We start from the raw sequence: 25,956 nt of genomic DNA on the forward strand, positions 1-25,956 counted from the left end.
GGAGAAGTCAATCCATGTTCTCCTCCTGTATTCTCTACTCATAGATCTCAGAGCCCAGGCCAGAGCAGTATCACAAAGGGGGCAACAAATCTTTGAGTGCCTCCAAAATGAGTTATTTAAATCAGGCACAGCCTGTGTTCTAGTGCCTGTGAAGAATAAAACGGGAATTCATTTAAAAGTGTTCCTAAATTCATAGTAACTTATGACTATGTGTTTTTCCAATATCAGATGGTAAAAGTACAGTGTGTTGTGGTAGGAAGTGGAGGGAAAAATTTATGAAAATTTTTGGCTCTAACCAATGAGACTCTGTCTCGTTTTCACTGTTGTGCATCCAGATGCTGGATGCTCCTCTTGCTCTCACTTTCCTGGCTGTCTGTGCCCACTTTACAATCATCAATTTGGTGAATTTAGAGCAAAGTGCCTAAATTTGAGGGGTGCAGCATTCTCCCCTCAAAGACAAGGGTTTATGCTGCCATGATTCTCAACCAGTTATCTGTGCTCTCCCAAAGAGCAGATGGAATCTGGGGGTGGAAACCAAAACCAAACCAAACTCCACAGAGCTGTTCTTGGGCTTATGAATACTGTTCTATATTTACCCCTTCTCTTGTTCAGACTTCATTATTTCCACTTCTCCAGTTTTCCCTTGCATTGGAGAAGTCAATCCATGTTCTCCTCCTGTATTCTCTACTCATAGATCTCAGAGCCCAGGCCAGAGCAGTATCACAAAGGGGGCAACAAATCTTTGAGTGCCTCCAAAATGAGTTATTTAAATCAGGCACAGCCTGTGTTCTAGTGCCTGTGAAGAATAAAACGGGAATTCATTTAAAAGTGTTCCTAAATTCATAGTAACTTATGACTATGTGTTTTTCCAATATCAGATGGTAAAAGTACAGTGTGTTGTGGTAGGAAGTGGAGGGAAAAATTTATGAAAATTTTTGGCTCTAACCAATGAGACTCTGTCTCGTTTTCACTGTTGTGCATCCAGATGCTGGATGCTCCTCTTGCTCTCACTTTCCTGGCTGTCTGTGCCCACTTTACAATCATCAATTTGGTGAATTTAGAGCAAAGTGCCTAAATTTGAGGGGTGCAGCATTCTCCCCTCAAAGACAAGGGTTTATGCTGCCATGATTCTCAACCAGTTATCTGTGCTCTCCCAAAGAGCAGATGGAATCTGGGGGTGGCATGGGACATAGCACATGCAGAGATGACTTGAAAAGAGCCACAGTGATGTCTGATATTTTTACTCCTGCTCAGCTGCTTGAGGAGTGTGATTTGAGAGTTGGAAGGTGATCACTATTTGATGGCAAGATCTAAGAGGGTGAAAGAGTTGGGTGCTATTTCATCCAGGCTCCTCTTTTTGTTTAGCCAACTACTATTCGTTCACTGAATTTTCCTGAGTTGCTCACATGTGCCGAACACTGTATTAGGCAAACAAGAGAGAAAACCAAAATAAATATCAAACAAAAAAAGTATCCACAACTCCATCTTGGAGTATGGAGAATAATTATGAATGGAGAAGGCTGAGCAAGCCCGGATGGGGCAGTTCTTTACCTGCTGGTTCTGGTCTTCTATTTATTCAGATCCACAATGTGTGTTTTCCAGAACCACTTTGGCTTCCTCCAAATGGCTTTGTTTTATATATTTTCCCACAACTCGAGCCACCTCTTTTTATCTTTGCAAAAGAAATGTTATTTGCAGTGGCAAAAAAAAAAAATTTCTCGGGGAGCTGCCTGGGTGGCTAAGTCAGTAAAGCATTTGCGTTTGGCTCAGGTCATGATCCTAGATTCTGGGAATTGAGCCCCAAATCACATTGGACTCCCTGTTCAATGGGGAGTCTGCTTTTCTGTCTCTCTCTGCCACTCGCCCCATTTGTTCGCATGTGCTCTCTCTTTGTCAAATAAATAAATAAAATCTTTTTAAAAAGATTTTATTTATTTATTCATGAGAGACACAGAGAGAGCCAGAGACAAAAGCAGGCTCTACGCAGAGCGCCCGACGTGGGACTCGATCCTGGGACCCTGGGATCACACCCTGAGCCAAAGGCAGACGCTCAACTGCTAAGCCACCCAGGCATCCCTCTTGTTTTTCTTTTTTTTTTTTTATGCAAATAGAATTTGCTCTAACAAGTATAAAATGATTATTAATAATTAGAACTTTTAAAATTATGTTAAATTATAAAGTATTTCAAGTATATAGAAGAGAGCAAAAAATTTAAATCTAAAATGAAAAGAAATCCTATGATCCATTAACACTATTTCAAGGTATTTAAGAAAGAAAATACATGTCCATAGGAAAGCTTTGTACAGGACTGTTCATAGCAGTTCTATTCATAATAGCCCCAAACTGGAAATAAGACACATATCCACCAATAGGAGAATGGATAAGCTGTGATATAGCCAGAAAAGGAATACTACTCAGTACAAAAAATGAACATAAACAAGAGAATTATTGACAAATGTAATAACTTGGGTTGATATTTTAAAAAAAATACACTGAATGAAAGAAGCCTAACACAAAAAAGTACATAATGTATAATTCCATTAATGTGAAATTTTGGAACTAGCAAAACTCACCTGTGTGATAGAAATCTAATCAGTTGTTATGTCTGAAGGGGTTGAAGACTGCCTGGGATTGAGATGCACTTGACAAAATGAGATTGAATGGTACACATAAGATCTGACCATTTCACTCTAGGTAATTTATGTTGCAATTAAGAAGTAACAAAATTAAAGGAGAAATTTTATAAAAATAATATGTTCCAGGGATCCCTGGGTGGCGCAGCGGTTTGGCGCCTGCCCTTGGCCCAGGGCGCGATCCTGGAGACCCGGGATCGAATCCCATGTCGGGCTCCCGGTGCATGGAGCCTGCTTCTCCCTCTGCCAGTGTCTCTGCGCCTCTCTCTCTCTCTCTCTCTGTGACTATCATAAATAAATTAAAAAAAAAAAAAATATGTTCCTGTCCCTTTCCCCATGATCTTGACATGGTCTTTTGGGAAGGTGACAGTCTTACTCATTTCTTATTATCTTTTTATTTCAACGTCAACAACAGAATAAAGATAAAATGTTTGTTGAATGAATAAAGAAGGCTAATATCCTGTACTCATATAGTGGTTTCATATTCACAGTCTTAGTTAATCCCTGTAGTCACCCTGACTCTACAGATAAGGCTCAGAGACATAATGTGAACCACCTGCGGGCACATAGCAAAAGCGTGGAGGAGGTAGAGACTTGGATGCGGGCCTCCTGATAATTATAATCATCTGACTCCAAATCTAATTCTGTATCCATGACAACCCAGTTTATGACACTCAAATATTACTGCATTGTTTTCTTTACTCAGTCTTGTCAGCTCAACATATATTAAGCACATGTAACTTCCACATTAAAAAAAAAGTATTACAAAAGTTAAGAGGTAAGATTTAGCATTGTTTAATAGTCCTTTAATATGAATTCCACCATATTTAATCTTTTTTTCTGCTGATTTCACAGGTGATTTTAGTAACTTCTGGCTATAAATATCTCACCTAGGAAGTAACTGAGAATGAGAGATAAAGAGAAATCCTTTCCGTTGTTTTAAATCAGGTTGTCATTTAAGCTCCTGAGTAAAGCAGATTTTCACTCAGCCCTGCCAATATTTAACAGTGTTGGCTAACAAAGAAAACCCGGAACTGACTGTCCATCTTTAACTTTCTGGGCCAGAGGAAACCTCTCTGCACTGAATTTAATAATAATTAACCTCATGTCAGTACAACAAAAATCAGCATGGAGTTGATTTAATGCTGCTGTGCCCTTTTAATGTATAGGTAAGAGGAATCGACTTCTATTTATTCAACACCTCCTGTGTTGGGAGTCTGATGCATTATGTTTGTTTGGTCTTTAATGCTTGCAACAATAAAATGAAGTAGGTACTGTGACCCCATTTTACAACTGGAAAAAAATGGAGGCTCTGAGGGTTTAGTATGCCTTATTCTAACTGGCCAAGCCCTTACAACTAGTAAGTGGCCAAAGCCAGGATTCAAACTCTGTCCTCCTTCACTCCTAAATTGTGTTCCATCTGCTATGTTACTTCTGTGCTGCAACTCCCCTGGATACTGCTTGCTGCTAACTGCCAGCCACAGTTTTTACCTTACGTGGCAAAAGAGACTTTGTAGGTTGATTAAATTAAGGATCTTGAGATGTGACGATCACCCTGGATTTTGAGTTGGGCCTAATGTAATCACAGAGATCCTTGTAAGGAAGGAGGGTTCGGGGGTTAGAGTTAGAGAGATTTGAAGATGGTATGCTACTGGCTTTGAAGATGGAGGAAGGGCCACAAGCGAAGGAACGCAGGTGGCCCCTAGACACTGGAAAAGGCAGGGATCCTCTACCAGAGACTCCAGAAGGAACACAGCTCTGCTGACACCTTGAATTTAGCCTACTGATATCTATTTCAGACATCTGACCTCCACAAGTATAAAGTAATAATTTTGGTTTGTGTTAATTTACAGTAGTGGTAGGAAATTAATACAGAAAGGCAGAACAGTTACGCAGTACAAAAATTATCTTGACACTTTAAGGGAGCAAATTAATGCTTTTCTTTTAGTAGGCTGTATCTTGATTAGGTATCCTTACGGCTGACAAATTAAAATATGCTTATACTATAAAAACATTAGTAAGATAGAAGAAACCAACACTGTCAAGCCTTCTCTATAGAAATGGCAATAATAAACAAGGTAGGTTGCATTAAAATTCATAGAGTACTGAAATAATTTGCTAATCTATTACTTTCTCTACCATGGTGGACTCTATCTCTTGCCATCTTAATTTACAATATTTATTACACTCATTCATCATTCACTTAGCAATGACCAGGTGCCTACTATGCAGCAATAATCATACAGATATATGTGTAGGGATAGAGATAAGTGAGTAGATAAACAGACACAGGTAGTGCCCTGAGTTCTGACAGGCAGATTTTCATTTTCAGGATTAATTCACTTACCATCTTTGAATTAGGTGCATGTATAAATGTTTAAAAGTTTATCAGGTATCTGGTTACAAGAGAATATAAATAATTCAATACAGAAAATTACCTCTTTAGAATTGATAGAAGTGGCAGGTAATATAAATTTAATATAATATAAATGAGGAATTTCAATTTTATACTAAGTTGCTTTGATGATTAATCTTTTTTGAAAAAGGAATTAAAACTCCTACCACTGAAAGAACACTCTGACATCTATTAGATCTTATAAAAGTTTGATTTATTTCTTTGCTATCAGAGTTCATTTTGAAAGTTAGGAGAATATCTTGATGTTAAGTGATATGAAAAATCATTCGTCCAATATAACGACTCAGTTGGAATTCAAAGTCCCAGTCAAATTGCAGAGCTGCTCACTTATCATTACACTTGCTTAGCAGGGGACCAAACGGTTGGTCCTGATGGTTATGAGGTGCTGTTTAGAGTCTAGATTAGTAGAGAATTTAACTTACATCTGACTTTGGCTTAAGAGTGCTATTCTAAGAGCACTTTTTTTTTTTTTTTTTTATTAAATGAGGACATGTTTTCTGAATCCTTTTCAACTGCTAAAATGGTATTTGATCCTAAAAGACTAAACCATAGTTCAGTTGGGGTTTCCCACCACCATCCCAATCCCAAAGTAGTTTTAATAAAAGTATCAATTAATTATCAATTAACAATATATCCAATCTAGTTGATGTGTAGTGATAGGACACCTCCATATTTAAGGACTTTGCTACCTGAGGTTGGGGAATATGAGTAAATAAAAGACGCAGAGGACCCACCCAGTATGAATTATGAAAGCTCTGTAGCTTTGTGAGCAACTGTACTTTTGTGACCATTAGAAAAGTTTTCCTTTTCTCTGGATATATGAAGCCTCATGCCAGGGCACATGTGTTTCACCTCCCTTTTGTCTCCTCAGCTGGGTGACTTTGGGCAGTGTACAACGTCCCCAACTGTACTTAGCAACCACGTAAGATCATCCCCACTTTATGATCTAATTGGGGAGATGATACTACTCTGTATTCAGTTCTTATGAATTACTTCTAATAGGTGCATTGCTAATTCAGTTTGGATCAAATCAGAGGAACTAGATTTTCATTCTTAACAGCTCTTGTGAGGAAACCACCATATGGCTGTTTGCAAACTGTTTTGTCAAGTTTGTTTTTAAATATTCAGAGTATGAATTTTACAAGCCTTGCATACAAAAGAGAGGTTGCTAAATCTCATCTATTCATTTAGCAAACATGTTTTGAGAACTGCTGCCAGGCACTGGGAGAACAGCAGTTGATGGTAAAGAAGACAGCCACCATTTCTGCCCACGTGGATAATGGTCTTGAGGGGTGGGGAAGTAACAAAATAGAAACACTTCAGATCCTGAAAAAGAGTCTTGTTGTTTGCTAATACCAGGGACCTAGTGAGCAGGAGTAGTTGGGGCAGTGATTTAGATGGTTTCCAAGGAAAACTTTTCCAGCTGAAAAAAAAAGGTGTGGAGCTATGGGTTTGCAGATATGTGTATCATCACACTTAGCCTTTCTTCTGACAAAAAAAGAAGCTGTAGGCCTCCCCTTGAAGAGATTGGATAGGCAGTTAGAGAATGCCAGCCATACTTAGAATTAGGAAGGCTAATGTGTTGGTCTTCCTGAGAAGACGTAAGCAGGTAGTTAAGACTTCAGAGGCTTCTCCCGGGGAGAGCTTCCCCAGAGGGGCTGTGTGCATGCGTGTACCATGGACAATTCTGAAACCTGAGTAAGAAAGAGAAAGGTCTATGGCTGTCTTTTATTTAGAAAAAGAACCAGTGATTGAAAAAAAATGCCATTTAGTGCAAGAAATATTCTTCATATATTTAAGTATTTCTATTTATTTTGATCATTCTCTAGTCAATGCTATTATGTTTTCTCAAAAATTTATGCATAAACCTTGAGAACAAATTTTTTTTAAAGATTTTATTTTATTTATTCATAGAGACGGAGAGAGAGAGAGAGGGAGAGAGGCAGAGACACAGGCAGAGGGAGAAGCAGGCTCCATGCAGGGAGCCCGATGCGGGACTCGATTCCGGGTCTCCAGGATCACACCCCAGGCTGCAGTCGGCGCCAAACCGCTGCACCACCGGGGCTGCCCAAGTCAAATTCTTTGACCCAACAATTGATCCAGGGTGTTAGCCTAAGATCATCAGGTATGTATACAAGAATGTACCTCACCTGCAACGTGTTAGAAATGTACATTCTGGGGCTCTTCCCCACAACTAATGCCTGAGACTCTGGGTTTGGGGCCCAGAAATCTAAGTTTTACAACTGTTATGGGGAATTCTGATGCACTTTAATGTTTGAGAACCACTGCCCTATAGTGATGATTCCTAAATTTTCCTGCACATTAGACTCATCTGAGAAACTCTTAAAACTGTTGGTGTTCAGAGCTACACTCCAGAACAATTTAATCAGAATCCCTAGTGGTGGGACCCAGGAATCAGTGTTTTAAAATGTGCCAGGTGATTCCAATGTGCAACCAAGTTGGAGAACCCACCACCTCACAGGATGCATTATCTGTGTGTCTAGGCCACCTGCACTATCTTGTATTTTCTTCTGTAACACTCATGAGCACAAGGAATCTGCTTTATGTCACCAGGAACTATTACACCCTGGTACCACTGAATGGTGACAGAGTGAATCCAACTGTGGTGTGTTAGAAGGATTAATTTAAAAATACTAACACCAAAGGATTTCAACATGGTGTTATCCAAAATATGATTGGGGCAATCTCATATTAGTTCATGATGAAGGAAGATGGTCCTTTACATAGACAGAGGTTTAAAAGTGTAGGAACAACTCCCCCAGACACCCCCTTCATCCATGTAGATACCTGACCTACATCAAAACCACTGTCCTCAGTCTTCGTCTTTTCTTTCAGCCATTCTTTCCTTCATGTTTTTTCAGACACAGGTAAACTGTGTGTGTGTGTGTGTGTGTGTGTGTGTGTGTGGCAAAATAGGTGAACTCCAAGCCCCCTCATTTTTAAAATTTCAAGTTGAACGCATTATTTGCAGCCAAGTGGCTGCTCCACTTGGGACAGACTTAATATCCAGAAATCCTATCTCCTTGTTACCATCAAGATCTACTTTTTAAAAAAGTACCAGCTGATGACTTTGGCTAGGTTCTCATTTGCTTAGAATGTCATTTGGAATTGAGGGATAAAACCCATGAAATGAAAATATGGATATTAAAATAGAGCAGAAAATGGATTGTTTAATCCTGCCAAAAATGCTTCTGTTTAGAGTAAAACTTAATAGAATGTTCCTTTGGAAAAATTATCCAGGGGAAGAAGCCGAAAAGGTAGCTTTTTTTTTTTTTTTCCTTTCTTGCTTTGCAATTCTTTTTTTTTTTTTTTTTTTTTTGCTTTGCAATTCTTTAACCACATAGCGTAGTGCCTGGCACTCCATAAATAGATTGAAGAGACTAAAAGGTTAATCTGCAGCAAGTCGTTTTAAAATGTTATGCTTTGCTAGTTTTGAAAGAAAGAATTTAAAAATTAAAGTCTTTCTTTTTGATGTACTTACCTTCTGAAAGTGTTTTTACTTGTGGTGTGTGTACACTTGTGTATATATATGGGCACATAAGAATGGACATGACAACATTCTTGCTATTTCTAGGTTTTTGGAAACATAAATTTTACGTATATATTTTTAAAGTATGTTAATTGCCTTTGATACATAAATAAATTACATTCATTCTTCCATCCTTCATCCAGTCTGTCATCTCTTTCAACATTATATAGCCACAACCAGGCCTTACGTGAGGTCTGGGGTATGTGACCTGATAGGCATCGTCCCTATCTGTGTATCGCTGACCATGTAGTGATGTCAGCACCTGCAAAAGTCATTTATGACATTTTTTTTTTCTGGGTTCTTGAGTTGTTGCTGACTTGATATGTGTATATCTTATTTTTGATATTATATTATTATCAATACTATTATCATCTTGATATCATTATTATATATTTTTGACACCCTTTTTCCCCTGCCACTCTTAGATGAACTTTTTAAACAAGATACCTTCCAATCTTATTCCAGAGCAACTGACAGTCCAGAATCAGTTGGTGATTCTACAGTAACACAAACTAAGTGTCCATTCTGCAAAATGTCTCCTTGGAGAGAACAAGTGTTAAACTACATAATTCATGGATTTAAAATCTTCATGGCGCTTTAGTATTTACCTGCATTAAAAAGAGCAGCTCAAGCAAATTTAAAATTAATAGATTCTATCGGGTTTGCCTATTGTTTTTTTGAGGCCTGTTACAGAAGAGAAATTATGCAAATGGCTGTGAGGTTGCTGCTACTGCACTCACACTGGGAATGCATTATATATAACTCGTTTCTTAGAAACACTTATCTGGAGCAGATCAAGCTCTCAGCCATTTGCAGGGGCATGTCCCTTCCTTCAGATGGTCCACTTTGAACTAATAAGTATTGTTAGAGGGTTGAGGTAGGAAGTAGAAGGGGGGGAAAGGAAGGCAGGATAAATTACTGGCACTCCATAATCTGGAAGGGCCAGGGAAAAATCCTTGGTAAAGATATTTTAGTCAGTCTCCTGAAAAGGCTGTCAATGACCTTTGAAACTATATCCTGCTGGTCTTCTTGTTCTGCTCTTCCTTGAGAAAAACTGCTAGCTCAAATTTTAACCTTCCAGGCTGCCTGAAAATTCCCCCATCAACTGATTTCTGTATACCGATTCAACTTCATCTCTTGATTATGCCTATGACCCTTCTAATGGAACCAGGTCTTTTTCATATCCTCTTCATTTGTTCATTCATTTATTCATCTGGCAAACAAATGGGATGACCAGTAAGTTCAGTCCAACTATATGATGCTATATAATTGTATAAGCTATAATGTGAGCGTCTATTATGTGCACTGTGAGGGATACAAGAACACAGAACATATTATCCTTATTCTTAAGATTCTTAATGACAGTAAATGGAAACACAAAAGGTTGCCCTGACCAGCAGAGGAAGATCTTCATTCTCTGAGCCATGCTCTTATAACTGTATCCTCTGAGCACTGACTCTTGGCTGATTTCCTTCCTGCCTGGTACACTAATCCTTTTCACTTCTTCCTTCAAAACCATACCTAAGTTTATCTACTCCAAGAAGCATTCCCACTGGAGTCTTGGTCCCGGGTTGAAATGGACTCTTCTTCGGAAATTATGGATGCGCTAATCAAAAGTTACTTGGCTCTTGCTGTCTGCTGCTTTGCAATCTTCATTTTATTCCACATGGGCCTCCATGCCACCTTGACTGACCAGAAAAGAAGCTCGCTGCAGGCAGGAAGGCCCTACCTTCCTGTTCTTAGCTCCTCCTCATCTTCTTAGCCTGCTGCTCTGCACATAGCCCACATGCTACTGAATGCTGTAGAAAGTCACTTTTCCTTCCTTGGGAATCGAGATCAGAAACTCATGGAATGTTCCCTGGGTGCATTTGCTGCTCACAAAAGTGAACCTGCCTATAGGCTTTGTTTAGCCCTTTGCTTAGAAAAAGATGATTAGTTTGATTGTGCCATGTCTAGAATGAATGGGTGATGCAACCTAAAGTTGGGGGGATATAAAATTGGGAGATACTACATAATGTGCAAGTGGGACCTGGGAAGATGGGTTTGATTCTGCTGCTTCTGCTGGTAGGAGACACTAAGTAGATTATCGGGTTCACAACCAATTAGCATCATGTTAATCTTGACTCACAGGGAAGCAAAGCCACCGAGGATTTGGTAGATTTATCAGCCCCTCCCACAGCTGTCTGAGGCTAGCCACTTGGAACCTGGCAGGAAAAAAGTCCTCTGGTGACAATGTGTCTGTCATACATTCTGGTCCGTGCACTCCTCGAAGACACCATTTTCTGGGCATGAAGTGTTCTGCTTTTTGGAGGAGAAACCAATCTCGGATAAGCCGGATTCAGAAAATAGGTCATCGGTGTGAGTTGCAATTATTTTCCTTCCAGCTTTCTTCTGTGCTTGCTTTAGATTGCTTTTCTGCAAAGGGCAGGCGCAGCTGGCCTTGGCTGGTGTGCAATAGAGGCCCCAGACGACCACTCCAGCCTCAGGCCTTTGTGAGGCACCACCCAGATTCCTGGGGCCTCAGCACTAGCATCTATCTGCCTTTTGTCCGGGCCGTTAAATTCCCATTAAAGTCGTGAACAAATACCCTCTTTGAGTATTGATTTTACACACTCACAGACACACACACAGCGTAGTTCATAGCCACTTGATTTGCCACCTGCAGTTTGTAATAGAACGGACATGTGGGATTTTAAACCACTTTATTCTGCACAGAATTTCTCAGCTTGGGGCCAAATTGAAGGGCATTAGTCATCAGTAATTTGCAGTTATTTTTAATGTATTTCACTCGGAGAGGTTTAAGGCAGCTAAAGCTAAGATAAATTTCCTTACGCTTTGGTGAGGAAGTGAAAAATCTGATCATTTAGTTAATCATGTGTCATAGCTGCGCTTATGTATTGTTCCTAAGCGAGTGCAACATCGTGACCGACTTGTGATTTGGTATCATGACAATTTGAATGATATTAAATACATTCAATTATGCCACGACTCCCCACCCACCCCGCCCAACCCTCAATATTTGTATAGGTTTAAGGTTTAAACTTCACAGAACACTAGAGAAGAGCACTTAGAGAATCACCCTGTGAAATAAATGCCAGTTCCTGACCTGCCTTGCCCTGAGATTCAGTGTCAGCGGCCCCCGACTTGAACAAGGACAGTGAGCGGCGCCTGCAGCCAACTCTGAGAAGCAGTGAGGAGTTCAACCACCACCTTCTTCAGAAGAGGAAACCGAGGCACAAAGAGATGAAGAGACCTAAGATATTTGCCAGGGTCCCAGAAACAGAAGCCTGCCGCCGCAGGCCAGCTGTCCTGCTTCCCGGTTCAGCGCATTTCCCACCAGCCAGGAGAGAAATCCTTTGCTTCTCGGGCTCTGCTCTGGAACTAGCCTCGCACGGTGCGGCTACCTGCCACTTCCGCGGGCGCGGAGACCTGGGTCCCTCCACGCGCACGCGCAGAGCGGAGGGAGGCCTTCCGGTCGGCCTCCCTCCTGCGGCCGCTCTCCCTGCTCCCTCACCCCTCCAGGGCCACCGGCCCAGCTGGAGGGTCCGGGTGACGTCGCCGTGGCCCCTCACAAAGCCGGCCTCCCCTCTCAGGCGGTGCTCCTCCTCGCTCCTGCCCGGGCCGCAGCCTCCACCAACGCTGGGGATGCCTCGCTGAGCCCCCACTCACCCGCGCCTCAGGCTTCCCCGAGCGTGAGCGCGGCGGTTCCAGAAGTTTCCATGGAGGCTGAGGTAAGCAAGCGTGCCCGGAAGGGAGGGAAGGTGCTGCCAAACCGCCTGGCCGGAAGGAGGAGAACACTTCTCACCTGGGAACAGCACGGGCAACCAGACTGGCCCGCGGGCCGGAAGGAAGGGACGGCCAGGGCTGCGCCCGACGGCAAGATGGCGGCAGCGGGCGCACGGGGAGTGGAGTGCGCGGCCAGAAAGGGAGAGAGGCACCTCTCCGATCTGCGGCGGAAGGGTGGGCCCTGTCCTGGGTGCACTGGCATTTCGTACAACTTTGAAGAAGACCCCACGTGGGCGGCCTGGGTGGCTCAGCGGTTGAGCGTCTGCCTTTGGCCAAGGGCGTGATCCTGGGGTCCTGGGATCGAGTCCCAAGTCAGGTCCCCGCAGGGAGCCCACTTCTCCCTCTGCCTGTGTCTCTGCCTCTCTCTGTGTGTCTCTCACGAATAAATAAAATCTTAAGAAAGAAAAAGACCCTACTTTTAGTGTAGAGGACAGGCTGCGGTGGGCAGGAACGGAAGCCATTGGCCAGAGGGAGACTGAGCCTGTGGGCGGGAGACGCCAAGGTTGCGCCGGGGTGGGGGAGGGGCGGAGAGGCAGCAGGTAGGGCCCTGGTGGAGGTGCCTGGCTGAGGTGGTGACCGGTTCTTTTGCTCATTTGCTCAAATGGCTCTGTGGTGGCTTGTGGTGTCCCCGGTAGGCGTTGTGGTTGTGGCAGACCTCCAGATTCAGGAATTTATTTTTAGAGTAGAGCTGACAGGACTTATTGATTGTCCACGAGGAGTGCCAATTAATTGCTTACATACAGGTAAAATAATTTGGAACTTGTTAGAAACAAATCTTAGTAAATTTGAAACTTTTCCTTCCCATCCATCTATCGCCTTCAATGAGAAAATCCTATAGTTTTCCATTTTGATCCACGATACAGCTTCTTGACTGTCCTTTTTTTTTTCTTTTTTTCCTTTTAAGATTTTCATGTATTTATACCTGAGAGGCATAGAGAGAGAGGCAGCTCCCTGTGCAGAGCCGGATGCAGGACTGGATCATAGACCCTGGGATAGCTACCTGGGCTATCCGAGCCAAAGGAGATGCAACCACTGAGCCACGCAGGTGCCCCTAGCTTGTTGACTGTCTTAATCAGTTTGGGCTGCTACAACACAGTGCCATAGACTGGGTGGTTTAATCAACAAACTTATTTCTCATAGTTCTGGAGGCTTGTAAGTCCAGATCAAGGCCCTAGAACAGTTGAGTTGTTCCAGAGCCTACTTCCTGGTACACTTTGTCCTCACATGGCAGGGAGATGGCAGTCATCTCTCTAGTGTCTCTTCTTATAAGGGTATGAATCCTTTTCATGAAGTCTCCATTCCCATGACCTAATCATCTCCCAAAGGTCACACCTTCAAACACTATCATATTGGGGATCAGGGCTTTAATATATGAATTTTGGGGGATCCCTGGGTGGCGCAGCAGTTTGGCGCCTGCCTTTGGCCCAGGGCGCGATCCTGGAGACCTGGGATTGAATCCCACGTCGGGCTCCTGGTGCTTGGAGCCTGCTTCTCCCTCTGCCTATGTCTCTGCTTCTCTCTCTCTCTCTCTGTGACTATCATAAATTAAAATAAACAAATAAAAAAAAATTAAAAAAAAATATGAATTTTGGGGTGACACCTTAGGTAAAAAGGTCTCATTTACCAGCCTAAAAATAGATTTCACTTGTGGAAACAATCATACTTTACAAAAACCACAAATAGCTGAAACAGCATTAATAAATAGAGCACATTCTGTAATATCCTTGTTTTTACTTAGAATATAACTTTATTTTTCTGTGGTGAAATCTTATGTTCCACGTTGAAAAGTCATTGCTCATACTCTGGAGTAAATCCATTGTAAGTAAAGAAATAGATACAAAAATAGTGTCTGTAGCAATTAGTGCTTAGAACAAATAAACAGGATTATCTGAGAATAATAGAGGAAATCACATGGGGTGGTTTTTAACTCATCTCTACCATTGTTTCTCAAAGTGGGTGTGGAGCTGAGTGGGAAACTTTAAAATTACTTGAAGGTCCTTGATAAAAATATAGATTCTTCCACCTACTATTGATTCAGAATTGCTGGGGAGTGGGCCTAGAATAGGCATTTTAATAAGTTGCTGGGGGATTTTTTATGGGTATTACTAGGTCCTCCCAAACTCTCCGAACCCTGGTTCCCATCCTAAGTCCTTCTTTTTCCAGCCTCTTCTATTGCTCCATCTGCCTGGCAAGCCTACCCATCTGTGTGTAGCCAGCTCCAGCTTCCCCTTAAGGTCCGTCCAAATCAGATGCCATCCCCAGATCCTCCTGGCTGGATGGACGGACTACTCCCCCATGTTGGCTCTAGTTAGTATATAGTTTACAATCTATAGTGTATACTTATTACTGAATGGTAACTTGCAATTGAAGCTGTATCTTTTCACTGTGTGAACCATATGCCCACTTAGGTCAGGACCGAGTCTGATTCATTTTAAAGTTTATCAGTGGCTTGCTTAGAGTGGGTACTCAGTATGCAGTTTGTGGAATTGTCTGGCTAAGTGTAAGCCTACTGTCTTTAGACTTTGGATTTCTACCACTTGACCATGTACTAAGTGTCTCAATTGTAGCAGGCCAACTTTGTACTAAGATTGGACAACCAGTTCTGTGCTAAAGTTCATGTTGTAAAATGAAGGTAACACAGGAATGATGAGTGAGAATGCAGGCTCTGCCAGCTGCAGTGGAGGCACCCTGACAGAAAGGCTCCCAGTTGCACTATAATTGAATGAAGATTCCCTACAACCGATGTATTCAACAAGACATCATAAAGAGAGTGGAAAGACATCCCAAGCGCTTTGCTTGGAAAAGTTAAAAAAAAATCCATTGTGGTCATACCTGCTGAAACCTAGGAAGGCATTGCTCCTTTTTTTTTTTTCTGCTAATAAACCTCCTATAGTCTACTATCTGCATAGCCACCAAAGTAACTTGTTAAAACATAAGTCAAGGGTTGCCGAAGTGGTTCATTGGTTGAGCGTCTGCCTTTGGCTCAGGGTGTGATCCCAGCATCCCAGGATCAAATCCCACATTGGGGTCCTGGTAGGGAGCCTGCTTCTCCCTCTGCCTATGTCTCTGCCTCTCTCTGTGTATCTTTCCTGAATAAACAAGTAAAATCTATCTATCTTTCTTTCTTTCTTTCTTTCTTTCTTTCTTTCTTTCTTTCTTTTCTTTCTTTTCTTTCTTTTCTTTCTTTCTTTTTTAAGGAAAAAGATCATGTCAGATCATGTCCTTACTGCTCCGATCCCACCAATGGCTTTTGACCTCAGTCTCAGTAAAAGCCAGTTCCTTAACTTACAAGGGCTGATAAAGACCTGTGTGGTTTATCTGCTCCTCTCCTGTCCCATATCTCTCTGATCCCACCAGCAATATGTCTCTCCCTTGCTTATTCCAGTGCAGCCACAACTGGCTTCTTGCTATTCCTTGAATATGCTAAGTAAACTCCTGCCTCCAGGCCTTTGTACTTACTGTACCCTCTATCTGGAACAGTTTCCCTCCAGATTTGTATTCTTCCATCTTTTTCCTGTCATTTTTCAAACATCCTGCTCACCTGGTCCTGCTACCACCCTGCCTACCACCCACTCTGACTTTCCAGTCACCTTTCATACTTTATTTTTCTCATAGGTGTTGATCTCTACCTATCATCTATATATGATGCTCATTTATTTTCTTAATTGTCTATCCCCCTATTAGAATATAAGCTCCATGAAGCCATGGTTTTGGTCTGTTTCGTTCATTGTTATATTTTCAACACCTGAACATGCCAGCCATGTAGCAGATGCTCATTAAATACTTATTAAATCAATGAGGCAAAGTGGGGTAAACAAAAAGATTTAAATCCTGGCTCTAGGCTTAAATTCCTTAACATTTCAGTGGATCAGTTTTTTTATCCTTAAAGTAGAAATAGAAATAGTAATAGTGCCTCATGGATATATGACATCTGGTATAGTGTCCAACATCCAATATTTACTCAGTAAATGTTCCCTATGACAGATGAAGTTTTACAAGTCATGAAAAGAGTGTCTAGTGGTGATCCTATTTTCCAACTAGCAGATTTTTCCAAGATGTAGTAATAAATAATATATTTTGGAAAAAATAATGTATTTTGTGCTTTCTGTTTGCTGGGACCACCGCACAACTTTAAGGGATGAGTACTTTCATTATTTCCATTTTATGGATGAGGAGACAGAGGCACAGAAGGGTTGAGCAATTTTTCCCTTGCCAGTATAGCTTGTAGTAAGTGTAAAAGCTGGGATTTGATCAAACTCAGGACTAGAGACCATGTTCTTTACCTTTTTTTTTTTTCTCCACTGCTTCTCACTGAGTGAAGCTGTTGGAAAAGAGAAGAAAAGGAGTGGTTGTCAGTTGACTTACTTCCTCCATAGTAGCATGAGGAGTTCAAAGATAGGTGGTGTTGGTTGTTCTTTTCACCTCTTTGGTGGAAGTAATTCTTTTGCTCCAGCCAGATCCTGTGAGGACTCATTAATTCCCTCTCCAGCTGCGCATGGTCTCTCTGCAATGCTTTCAATTAATCCTTCTTACCTGAAAGCAGTGCTGGGGATGTCTTTGTCATACTGGAAGGGGGCTTGTACGTAGTAACCTGGACACAGAATCCTGAAATATATGGAACCGTCCTAGATAATGATGGGCTTTCTTTCTTTTTTTTTTTTTTAATTTTTTTTAAAATTTTTATTTACTTATGATAGTCACAGAGAGAGAGAGAGAGAGAGAGAGGCAGGCAGAGACACAGGCAGAGGGAGAAGCAGGCTCCATGCACCAGGAGCCTGACGTGGGATTCTATCCCGGGTCTCCAGGATCGCGCCTTGGGCCAAAGGCAGGCGCTAAACCGCTTCGCCACCCAGGGATCCCTGGGCTTTCTTTCTTGAATTTCTTTCACACAAATCCCATTCCACTAATCGAAGGCATATACTTTCTTCAGGGGTCAGCTAAAGTCATTGCTTTGAGACTCCTAAGATTCAGCGCTCTCAGTTTAACTATATTCAATCTCCTCCTTTGTTTCACAAATGTTTGTTGACTGATAGCTCATGTAAATGCAGAGGGGACTCCTATGAATTAGTCTTTTCCTTTAAAGTGCTTGGGCCCTCGTTTGGCAATTGAGGTTTATTCACAGTGTGACACCACAGGCCAGCTTATCATATATGAGCACTATAAAGTTTCAGGGGAAAAGGAGATGCCTAATTGTGCAGGGATAAGGGAACATGAGCTGGCTCTTGAAGGGCTGGTAGGATTTGTGATTAATGGATAGGGTGGAATGAGCACTTCTGTTGGTAGAAATCGTTTGGACAAAATTAAAGGTACAGACATCCAAGGATGATTCAGGAGGTGGTGAGGGATTTGGTTGAAGTTCATCATAAGCTTGATACAGGGAAATAAAAGAAGTTGTAAGATAGTCTTAAATATCTGACTGAAGAATTTGGACTATAATCTAGCAGTAGGAAGCCATCATAGGTTACTCATTTAAGCAAAGTTGTGACATGAATGGATCAATGGTTGTGTGTGTTTATCTGCAGTGATATTTACAGTTAATAATGGTTATGAGTTGGGATGGTGGGATTTTGAGTGTTGTAGTATTCATTCATTTTTCTTCATTTTCTTAATGCTCTATGAAACTACAACTCTTGTGGTTTTTTTTTTTTTTTTTTAATTTACGATAGTCACAGAGAGAGAAGAGAGAGGCAGAGACACAGGCAGAGGGAGAAGCAGGCTCCATGCACCGGGAGCCTGATATGGGATTCGATCCCGGGTCTCCAGGATCGCGCCCTGGGCCAAAGGCAGGCGCCAAACCGCTGCGCCACCCAGGGATCCCTCAACTCTTGTGTTTTAATTAAGATGATCTTATTGGTTCTCAAAGTTCTGTTTTTTTTTTTTTAAAGATTTTATTTATTTATTCATGAGAAACAAACAGAGAGGTAGAGACACAGGCAGAGGGAAAAGCAGGCTCCATGCAGGGAACCTGACGAGGGACTCCATCCCAGGTCTCCAGGATCATGCCCTGGGCTGAAGGTGGCGCTAAACCGCTGAGCTACACAGGCTGCCCAGAGTTCTGGTTTTCAATCTTGTATTCACCAAGAATTTATTGAGCACTTATTATACAATGGGCGTTTGCCTATGAGGCAGAAAAAATTATGACGGCATGGCCCCTGTACCTTAGGGCCCACTGGTGGAGAAGACCAACATGTGAACAGTAAATGTCAGGCAATGTGGTAACTGCTAGAAAAGAGTACATGATACAGTGAGACCATAAAGGAAAGGTCACCTCTAATGGGAAGATTAGGAAGGCCTCCTACAAGAGATGACATCTACACTTACTTGAATGGGTTCTGTGTGGCCATGTGCAGATAGGTTCTGTTTGTTAAGGCCCTAAAGATTGGCCTAGTCTCTTACCAACCTTTACCATTGTATCACACACTTGCTTATATGTTAGTTTGGAATTCTACTGTAGTTTGTTAATGCTTATATGATGTTTTCTTATTATATTTAATATTTGTGCAAATTTCCCCTTTCTCTAAACTTGCACTGTTCACTTCTCAGATTTCTTTTTAAAAGCTGTTCTCTAGGTTTAAAAGCATTCTTCCATGATTTGTAATTCATACGGAGCATACTATAACATTTAGACAAAATATTCTGAATAACATACTCAGAAATGGAATTCTTCATCATAAATTTTCTCTCAGGTAGAAAATGTTGCTGGACAAGTTTCTATTTAAATCATACTTGCTAGGCTTGACTGATTGCAGGAGTTCACAGGGTACATGCTTCAGACTGCTTCATTTTCAGCAAGGTAAGGCTGCATCTCTACTATGGAGTAATGCAAGGTATTCAAAAAGGGTAGGCCAGGCTCCTTCAGGGTTGTTAGGAATTAAAACCAGCTTGTGAGGGTCTTAAGTTGGCTTGTGAGAAGAGGCAGTTTCTTAGAAGAATGAAGTAAGAAACTTCATGGACGTCCAAGGACAGACAAAGCTTATCAGGCCTCAGAAAGCCTAGATATAGAATTGGTAGTAAATCCATTTGCCAGTCCTCTTTTAAGCATGGTCTTTTTGATTTCTTCCTTCTCTGCTTTCCTCTTCTCAAGATGGGCTCCTGCAGCTTCATATGGTGTCTGTTCTCCCATGACCTCAGCAGGCCTCTGAGTGAGAATAATCTCTATTGAGATCTGTTTGCTAAAAAGAAAAAAATTATTTTACTTTTAAAATAAAATAATACATGCAATAGCCAAAAAAAAAAAAAAAAAAGAGTAGTATAGAAAGGTCTAAATTTTCTAAAAATCATATTAATCTCCCTTTTCTAATTTCTCTGACTCCTGATACCTCTTTCTAAAGTTTAAGAGGTTTTTGGGTGGTTTTCTGGAAATACATATATAAAGATACACAAATATAGATACACATACAAGGGCATACACATACAATAGCTATAAGTGTAAATATTCCTTTTATTTACATAAAATTCTCATCTTTACAAACTGTACAATACTTTTAGAAAACCGTATTTATTTTGTTATTCTTTCCAATTAATTGACACAAAACTTATTTTCTTTTAAATGGTTACATGTTAGATAGTATTTCATTTTATGTAATTATTATGATTTGTTACATAATCTTTTCATAATGATGGACCTTAAAGTTGTATCTGGTTTTCTATTAGAAACAGTTCTACAATGAACATCCTTGTATATTTGTCTACTAGAAGTTTAATAGAGTTTCAGCTTTTACATTTGTTCTGTGATCAATTGAAGTTAATTTTTGCATATGAGAGGAAAAGGTGGAGATTCCTCTTTTCTTTCTGTGTATGGCTATACAATTGTTTCAACATTGTTTATTTGTTGAAAAGTTTTCCTTTCTAGTAATATAGAAATATGATTGATTTTAAAATATTCACCTTGAATTTTATAACTTTGATAAATTCACTAATTCTAGTAGCCTTGTTATAAATTTCCTCAGATTTTTTATGTAGATGAACATGTCATCTGCGAATAAAGTCCATTTGCTTCTACCTTTCTAATCTCCAATCTGGTTGCTTTTCTTTTTCTTGCCTTATTGCACTGCCTCCCCTACAATGTTGAACAGAAGTGGTGAGAGCAGATGTGCTTGCCTTGTTCCTGATTTTAAGGTGAAAGCATTCAGTTTTTCACCATTAAATGCGATGTTAACTCTAGGTCTTCTGTAGTTGCATTTATCAAGTTGAAGAAGTACACATATATTTCTGCTTTGCTGAGCATTTAAAAAAAAAATCCTGGGTGGATGTTGAATTTTGTCAGGTGCTTTTTTGTGTCTATTGAAGTGATCATACGGTTTTTCTTTCTCAATCTGTTAGTATGGTGAATCTAAATTTCCTCCTCTAATTAGAATTAAATTTAAAATTAAAAGGTACTGGGAACCCTGGGTGGTGCAGCGGTTTAGTGCCTGCCTTTGGCCCAGGGCGCGATCCTGGAGACCCGGGATCAAATCCCACGTCGGGCTCCCGGTGCATGGAGCCTGCTTCTCCCTCTGCCTATGTCTCTGCCTCTCTCTCTCTGTGTGTGTGACTATCATAAATAAATAAAAATTTTTAAAAACTTTAAAAAAATTAAAAGGTACTTGGAAAAAAGTTTTATGTTACGTATGTACTTTGATATATATATATATATATATATATATATATATATATATATATATATATATGTTGGGTTAACTATATTGATTGTATTGTATATATTTCCTACTATTTTGTCTTCTTGTTCTGTCATGATTGGCTGTGTCTGTTATTATTGTTTTGTTGGTTCTAGGTGTTTTTTTATGAATTTCGACAGTTTTTAGTGGTGAATGATTTATAACATACATAAACACATTATTGATTTAAATTCTGGAGATTTCAATAGTGTATAGAACATTTCCTGGTGCATAGTAATTGCTTAGTTATTATTACTGAATGTACAAATAATGCTTTATGTTTTTTAATAGTTTTTGCCTTAAATTTGCTCTTTTGTGATATTAATACTATGACTCTTTTTCTTTTTCTTTACCATTTGCCTGGTTTATCTTTGCTGTCCTTTTTACTTTTAACTTTTCTGAGTTAGTTTCTTGGAGAGTTTTATTATATTTTTAAAGATATTTGTTTTTCTTATTTATTTTTAAAGATTTTATTTATTCATGAGAGACACAGAGAGAGAGGCAGAGACATAGGCAGAGGGAGAAGCAGGCTTCATGCAGGGAGCCCGATGTGGGACTCGATCCCGGGACTCCAGGATCATGCCCTGAGCCAAAGGCAGACACTTAACCACCCAGGCATCCCTTGGAGAGTTTATTTTATTTTATTTAAGATTTATTTATTTATTTATTTATTCAGAGAGAGAGAGGGAGAGAGAGAGAGAGAGAGAGGCAGAGACACAGGCAGAGGGGGAGAAGCAGGCTCCATGCCAGAATCCCGACGTGGGACTCGAACCTAGGTCCCCAGGATCACACCCCGGGCTGCAGGCGGCGCTAAACCGCTGCGCCACCGGGGCTGCCCGGAGAGTTTATTTTAGATGTGGATCTGTACAGATTTGGTTTGTTCTGTATTTTGGTCTCATTAAGAAATGTATGTATTTTATTTAGGATGAATGCTTCTTAATTTACATTATATTTTCTGTTTTATTTTTAAATTGTTTTAAAGATTTTATTAGAGAGAGAGAGAGTGAGACAGCACAAGTGGGGGCAGGGGAGGGGCAAAGAGAAAGGGACAAGCTGACTCCCCATTGAGCAGGAGCCTGCTGGGGGCCTAGATCCCAGAACCCCAGGATCCTGACTTGAGCTGAAGGCAAATGCTCAACCGACTGGGCCACCCAGGAGCCCCAAATTTTTGTTTCTAATGATTTCCCCATCCCCAACCCAAACTCATCTTTTAGCCGTGGATTGTCTTTTCTTTGTATGGGTGTATGAATGTGTGCGTCATATAAGAGTAAGTGTACTTTTTTATGATAATGTCAAAAATGGTCTCTCTCTTTTTTTTTTAAGCAATTTCTTTTATAAATTTACCTAGTGGTTTAATCTCTTTATTTATCAATTAACTGTTGATTACTTACGGAGATGGATAAGAAAATTATCACATACACTTTCTCCTTATTTTTGCTAATGTTGTCATTTAACTTGGTTAACTTTATAATTTCAGATAGTATACTTAATCCTCAATTTCTTGATTTATAATCTTTAGTAAATAAAGAAATGTGAGAAAATTCTACCTTTATTTTACCCTCTACCTCTCTCCAAACTGTTGAATTTGGCTTATTATTTTTTATTGTTGAAATGTGTAACAATCTGGTGTGAAATAAATGTACTTCATACTGTTGTTTAGCCTAATTTTAAATGTATATAGTTTCAGTTCTCCCTATCATACTTTTTCCTAGAATTCCACATTTATCTCTTGGGTTGCTGGATTTGGGGCTCAAGTCATTTTTTTTTTTTCCAAGTGGGACTTATGGAGTCATTGAGCTGTTGCATGTCTGAAAATGTTTGTTGTCTTCATGCTTGAACAACAATTTGGCTAAATATAAAAGTATTTATTCACAGTTTTTTCTCCTTCAGAACTTTGTACTCATGGGTTGTGTATTTTAGTGTATTGAGTATTGAGTGTTGCCTGAGCTTTCGTTCTGTTTTGTTGCTTTTGGTTTTGTTTTGGGGTGTGTGTGTGTGTGTGTGTGTGTGTGTGTGCGCGTGCACGTGCCTGTGTTGGTTCTGTATAACTAACAAATTCTCCCTCTACTGTGATATTCAGTAACTCTATCAGGAAATGTCTGTCTCTCTGAGGCCTGTTCATTTTGCTCCCTGATGTAGAGGTAGTAGGCATTAGGCGCAATCATGTTTTATAGATATTGATTTTGTTCTTTTTGAAATATTGTTTCAAATCCTGAGTTAGAGTCATCTCACCTGGCAGGAGGCATCTTTCCTGCATATCTTTGGAAATGCGATCTGCTTTAGAATGGAACCTGGTTATTTCTTCCACTTCTTTTAATGACCCTCAGAGCCTAGTTTTGAGTGATTATGCAATAGTTTCTTAATGAATTCTTATTGAAGGCATAAGTGAATGAGCCTTGATTCATTTCCCTGCTGCTAATTCTTCCTCTCTGATTACTTCTTTTTAAAATATGGAGTGTTGCTGAGGTTTTTCAGCATTTTGTCCATTCACCATCTCCCAAACCCACCACACTTCTGGGAGAAGAGAGAGCTTGGTTGAGAACAGCAGTGACTGTGAAGTCTTCCATCTCTCACTTTCTCTGAATGCTGCTTTTCAAAGATTATGGCAAGAAAATGTATCATTTCTTTTGTTTAATTATTGCTAATGTTTAATTATTGCTAATATATTTTTGTTTTGTTTGCTGGATTTCAACCTTTTTGTTATTAATATTGTTCATTCATAGTTTTAGGAAAACCTGACTTCACTGTTCCATCTTGCCCCAGAAGACATAAGGGTTTTCTAAACAAATTTAGAATCTCAAGAGCAGAGTTGAGTTTGTTAGTCTAGCCTATATTTGTCATAGAACCTAATCTAGGGCTTGTATACATTTAGCATTTAGAAACTACTTACCAAATGCACAGTAAAAAATTTTATGGTAATTTTGTCTAATCTCTGACCTATTGTTGAAAGAAGGGGAGATGGCATATAAAAACTAGGTCACCAGGTCTAGTTTTTGATTAATCCAAAGAAGTGACAAAGCACAGGGAAAGAGCCATAGGACATGGAAGAAATGGCCACACTTCAGAATGAGGATATTTAGTGCTCACTTCAACCCTGGAAGAATTGAGTTCATCTATTTGTTTTTAACCCCATGTTGATGTCAGCTATTAGAGCCTCTGAAAGGACACAGGTGAATGAACAGGGAATTTATCAAGAACATTTTCCTCCTTTGGATTAGGGTTTTGTTTTGTTTTTTTCCTTCTTCAGTAAACACATCAGTTTTAAGGGGACCATGTGGAATTTATTCCATGGATTCCTTTTTTTTTGCCAGAGTCAAAGCTCACTTTGGACTATTTTTTGTTTTCCTTTTAGGCCTTTCACCAGCTGCATAGGGGCTGCCTACCCAGCCTGCTCATGTGTATTACTTTCTTCTTTTATGTGTTTTTAGCCTTGGGCAGATTCAACTTTATGCCATTAGACAGTTTCTTTTTCAGGGACATGATGAGAAAGATTATAGATCATTGTGGTGATGAGCCTTTTTGCTCATTTCAGTGTCTTAAATTGATGTTCTTCCTCCAGGAAGAAAGAATAGGAGTTGGATGGACAGAAGAAGGTCACTTGCCTTCTTCTGCCTATTGATTTTCCTGTGCTGTTCAGCAGTTCATTAGCTTCTCCTAACTATAGTTCTGTGTTTAATGGCAGTATGGGCTGGGACATCAGCCACAGAGGGCCACTGACTGTGCCTCAGTCAGCTAGAGATGGAATGAGAAGGTGACTTTCTGGCAGTATGAGTGTGGGTGCTTTAGAGTCAAATTCTGGAGTATGTTTTTGTTGGTTAAAGGTTTATTGTTTCTTACCCAAAGTGCTAACCTGCATGAGACTGGGAGACTTTTTCGAATATTATTGAAGGTGAGATGGTAGGGAAACTCTTTAGGGAGGTAGGATTGACCAGGTGTATAAATCCCAGAATATCCACTGACAATCATTTAGTTACACTAAATTTTAAAAACTTTTTATTATGGAAATTAACATACAAAAGTAAACAATATAATAATGAATCCCCCATGTCCTCAGCTTCAGTAATTACTCCTCATGGTCAATGTTGTGTCAGGCATGCCCCTTCTTGTTTTTTCCTCATATTGTTGTACCTGTAAATATTTCAGTGTGAATTGATAAATGATAAGGAGTCTTTTTTTTTTTTTTAAAGATTTTATTTATTTGAAAGAGCAAGCATGAGCAGGGGGGAATGGCAGGCAAAGGGAGAGGGAGAAGCAGACACTACCCCACTGAGCAGGGAGCCCAATCCCAGCACCCTAGCATCATGACCTGAGCATTAGGCCAGCGCCTAACTGACTGAGCCACCCAGGTACCCCAAAAAGGAACCTTTTTAAAAAACATAACTACAAACAAAATTAACAATGCTTCCTTAATATTATTAAATAGCTAGTGATCTGAATATCTTATAAATGTTATAATTTAATGTTTGTTTTTTGTGACTCCTCACTTTATTTCACATTTGATACGTATTTTAAGCCTCTTTTAACCTCTGTCTCAATTTATTTTTATTTGCAACTTATTTTTTGAAGAAATTGGATCGTTTGTCTTGGAGAGTTTCTTGGGAGATTTAGAGTCTGGATTTGGTTTATCATACACAGATGGTATTGTGTACCATGTGCTCTGTCTTTTTGTATTGAAATATAGTTGACATACAATGTTACGTTAGTTTCAGAGTTACAACATAGTGATTGACAGTTTTGTGTATAACGAAGTGGTTATCCTGCCCTTTTCTCTTCCTGTAAATTGGCAATCCAGAAGCTTGATTAGATTCAGTTTAATTTTTTTGGTAATACCATTTCTTCCATTGGGAAGCCCAATGTCTGACTTTGTGTATGTATGTGAAATTAGAAATCTATGGAATCATGTTTGACAAAACC

The 25,956-nt window shown here is 40.1% G+C and overlaps 1 protein-coding gene across 5 annotated transcripts in view; it reads left to right on the forward strand.

The window, feature by feature from the left end:
- Positions 1-3,732: 3,732 nt before the first annotated feature.
- Positions 3,733-25,956, forward strand: part of MYO3B (myosin IIIB) — a 427,577-nt gene continuing 405,353 nt past the window's right edge. For 4 of the 5 annotated variants that reach the window (XR_005990597.1, XM_041773390.1, XM_041773393.1 and 1 more), the window contains exon 1: positions 3,733-3,802. Coding sequence is in view for 3 of the 5 variants with exons in the window: in XM_041773390.1 (XP_041629324.1) it covers positions 3,795-3,802 (8 nt within the window). In the remaining 2 variants the exon portion in view is untranslated. Of the gene's footprint in view, positions 3,803-7,046; positions 7,175-25,956 lie in introns of those variants that run through there. The other variant, XM_041773391.1, reaches the window with a different exon arrangement.

This window comes from Vulpes lagopus, chromosome 11 (assembly GCF_018345385.1).
Source record: "Vulpes lagopus strain Blue_001 chromosome 11, ASM1834538v1, whole genome shotgun sequence".
Lineage (NCBI taxonomy): Eukaryota > Metazoa > Chordata > Mammalia > Carnivora > Canidae > Vulpes > Vulpes lagopus.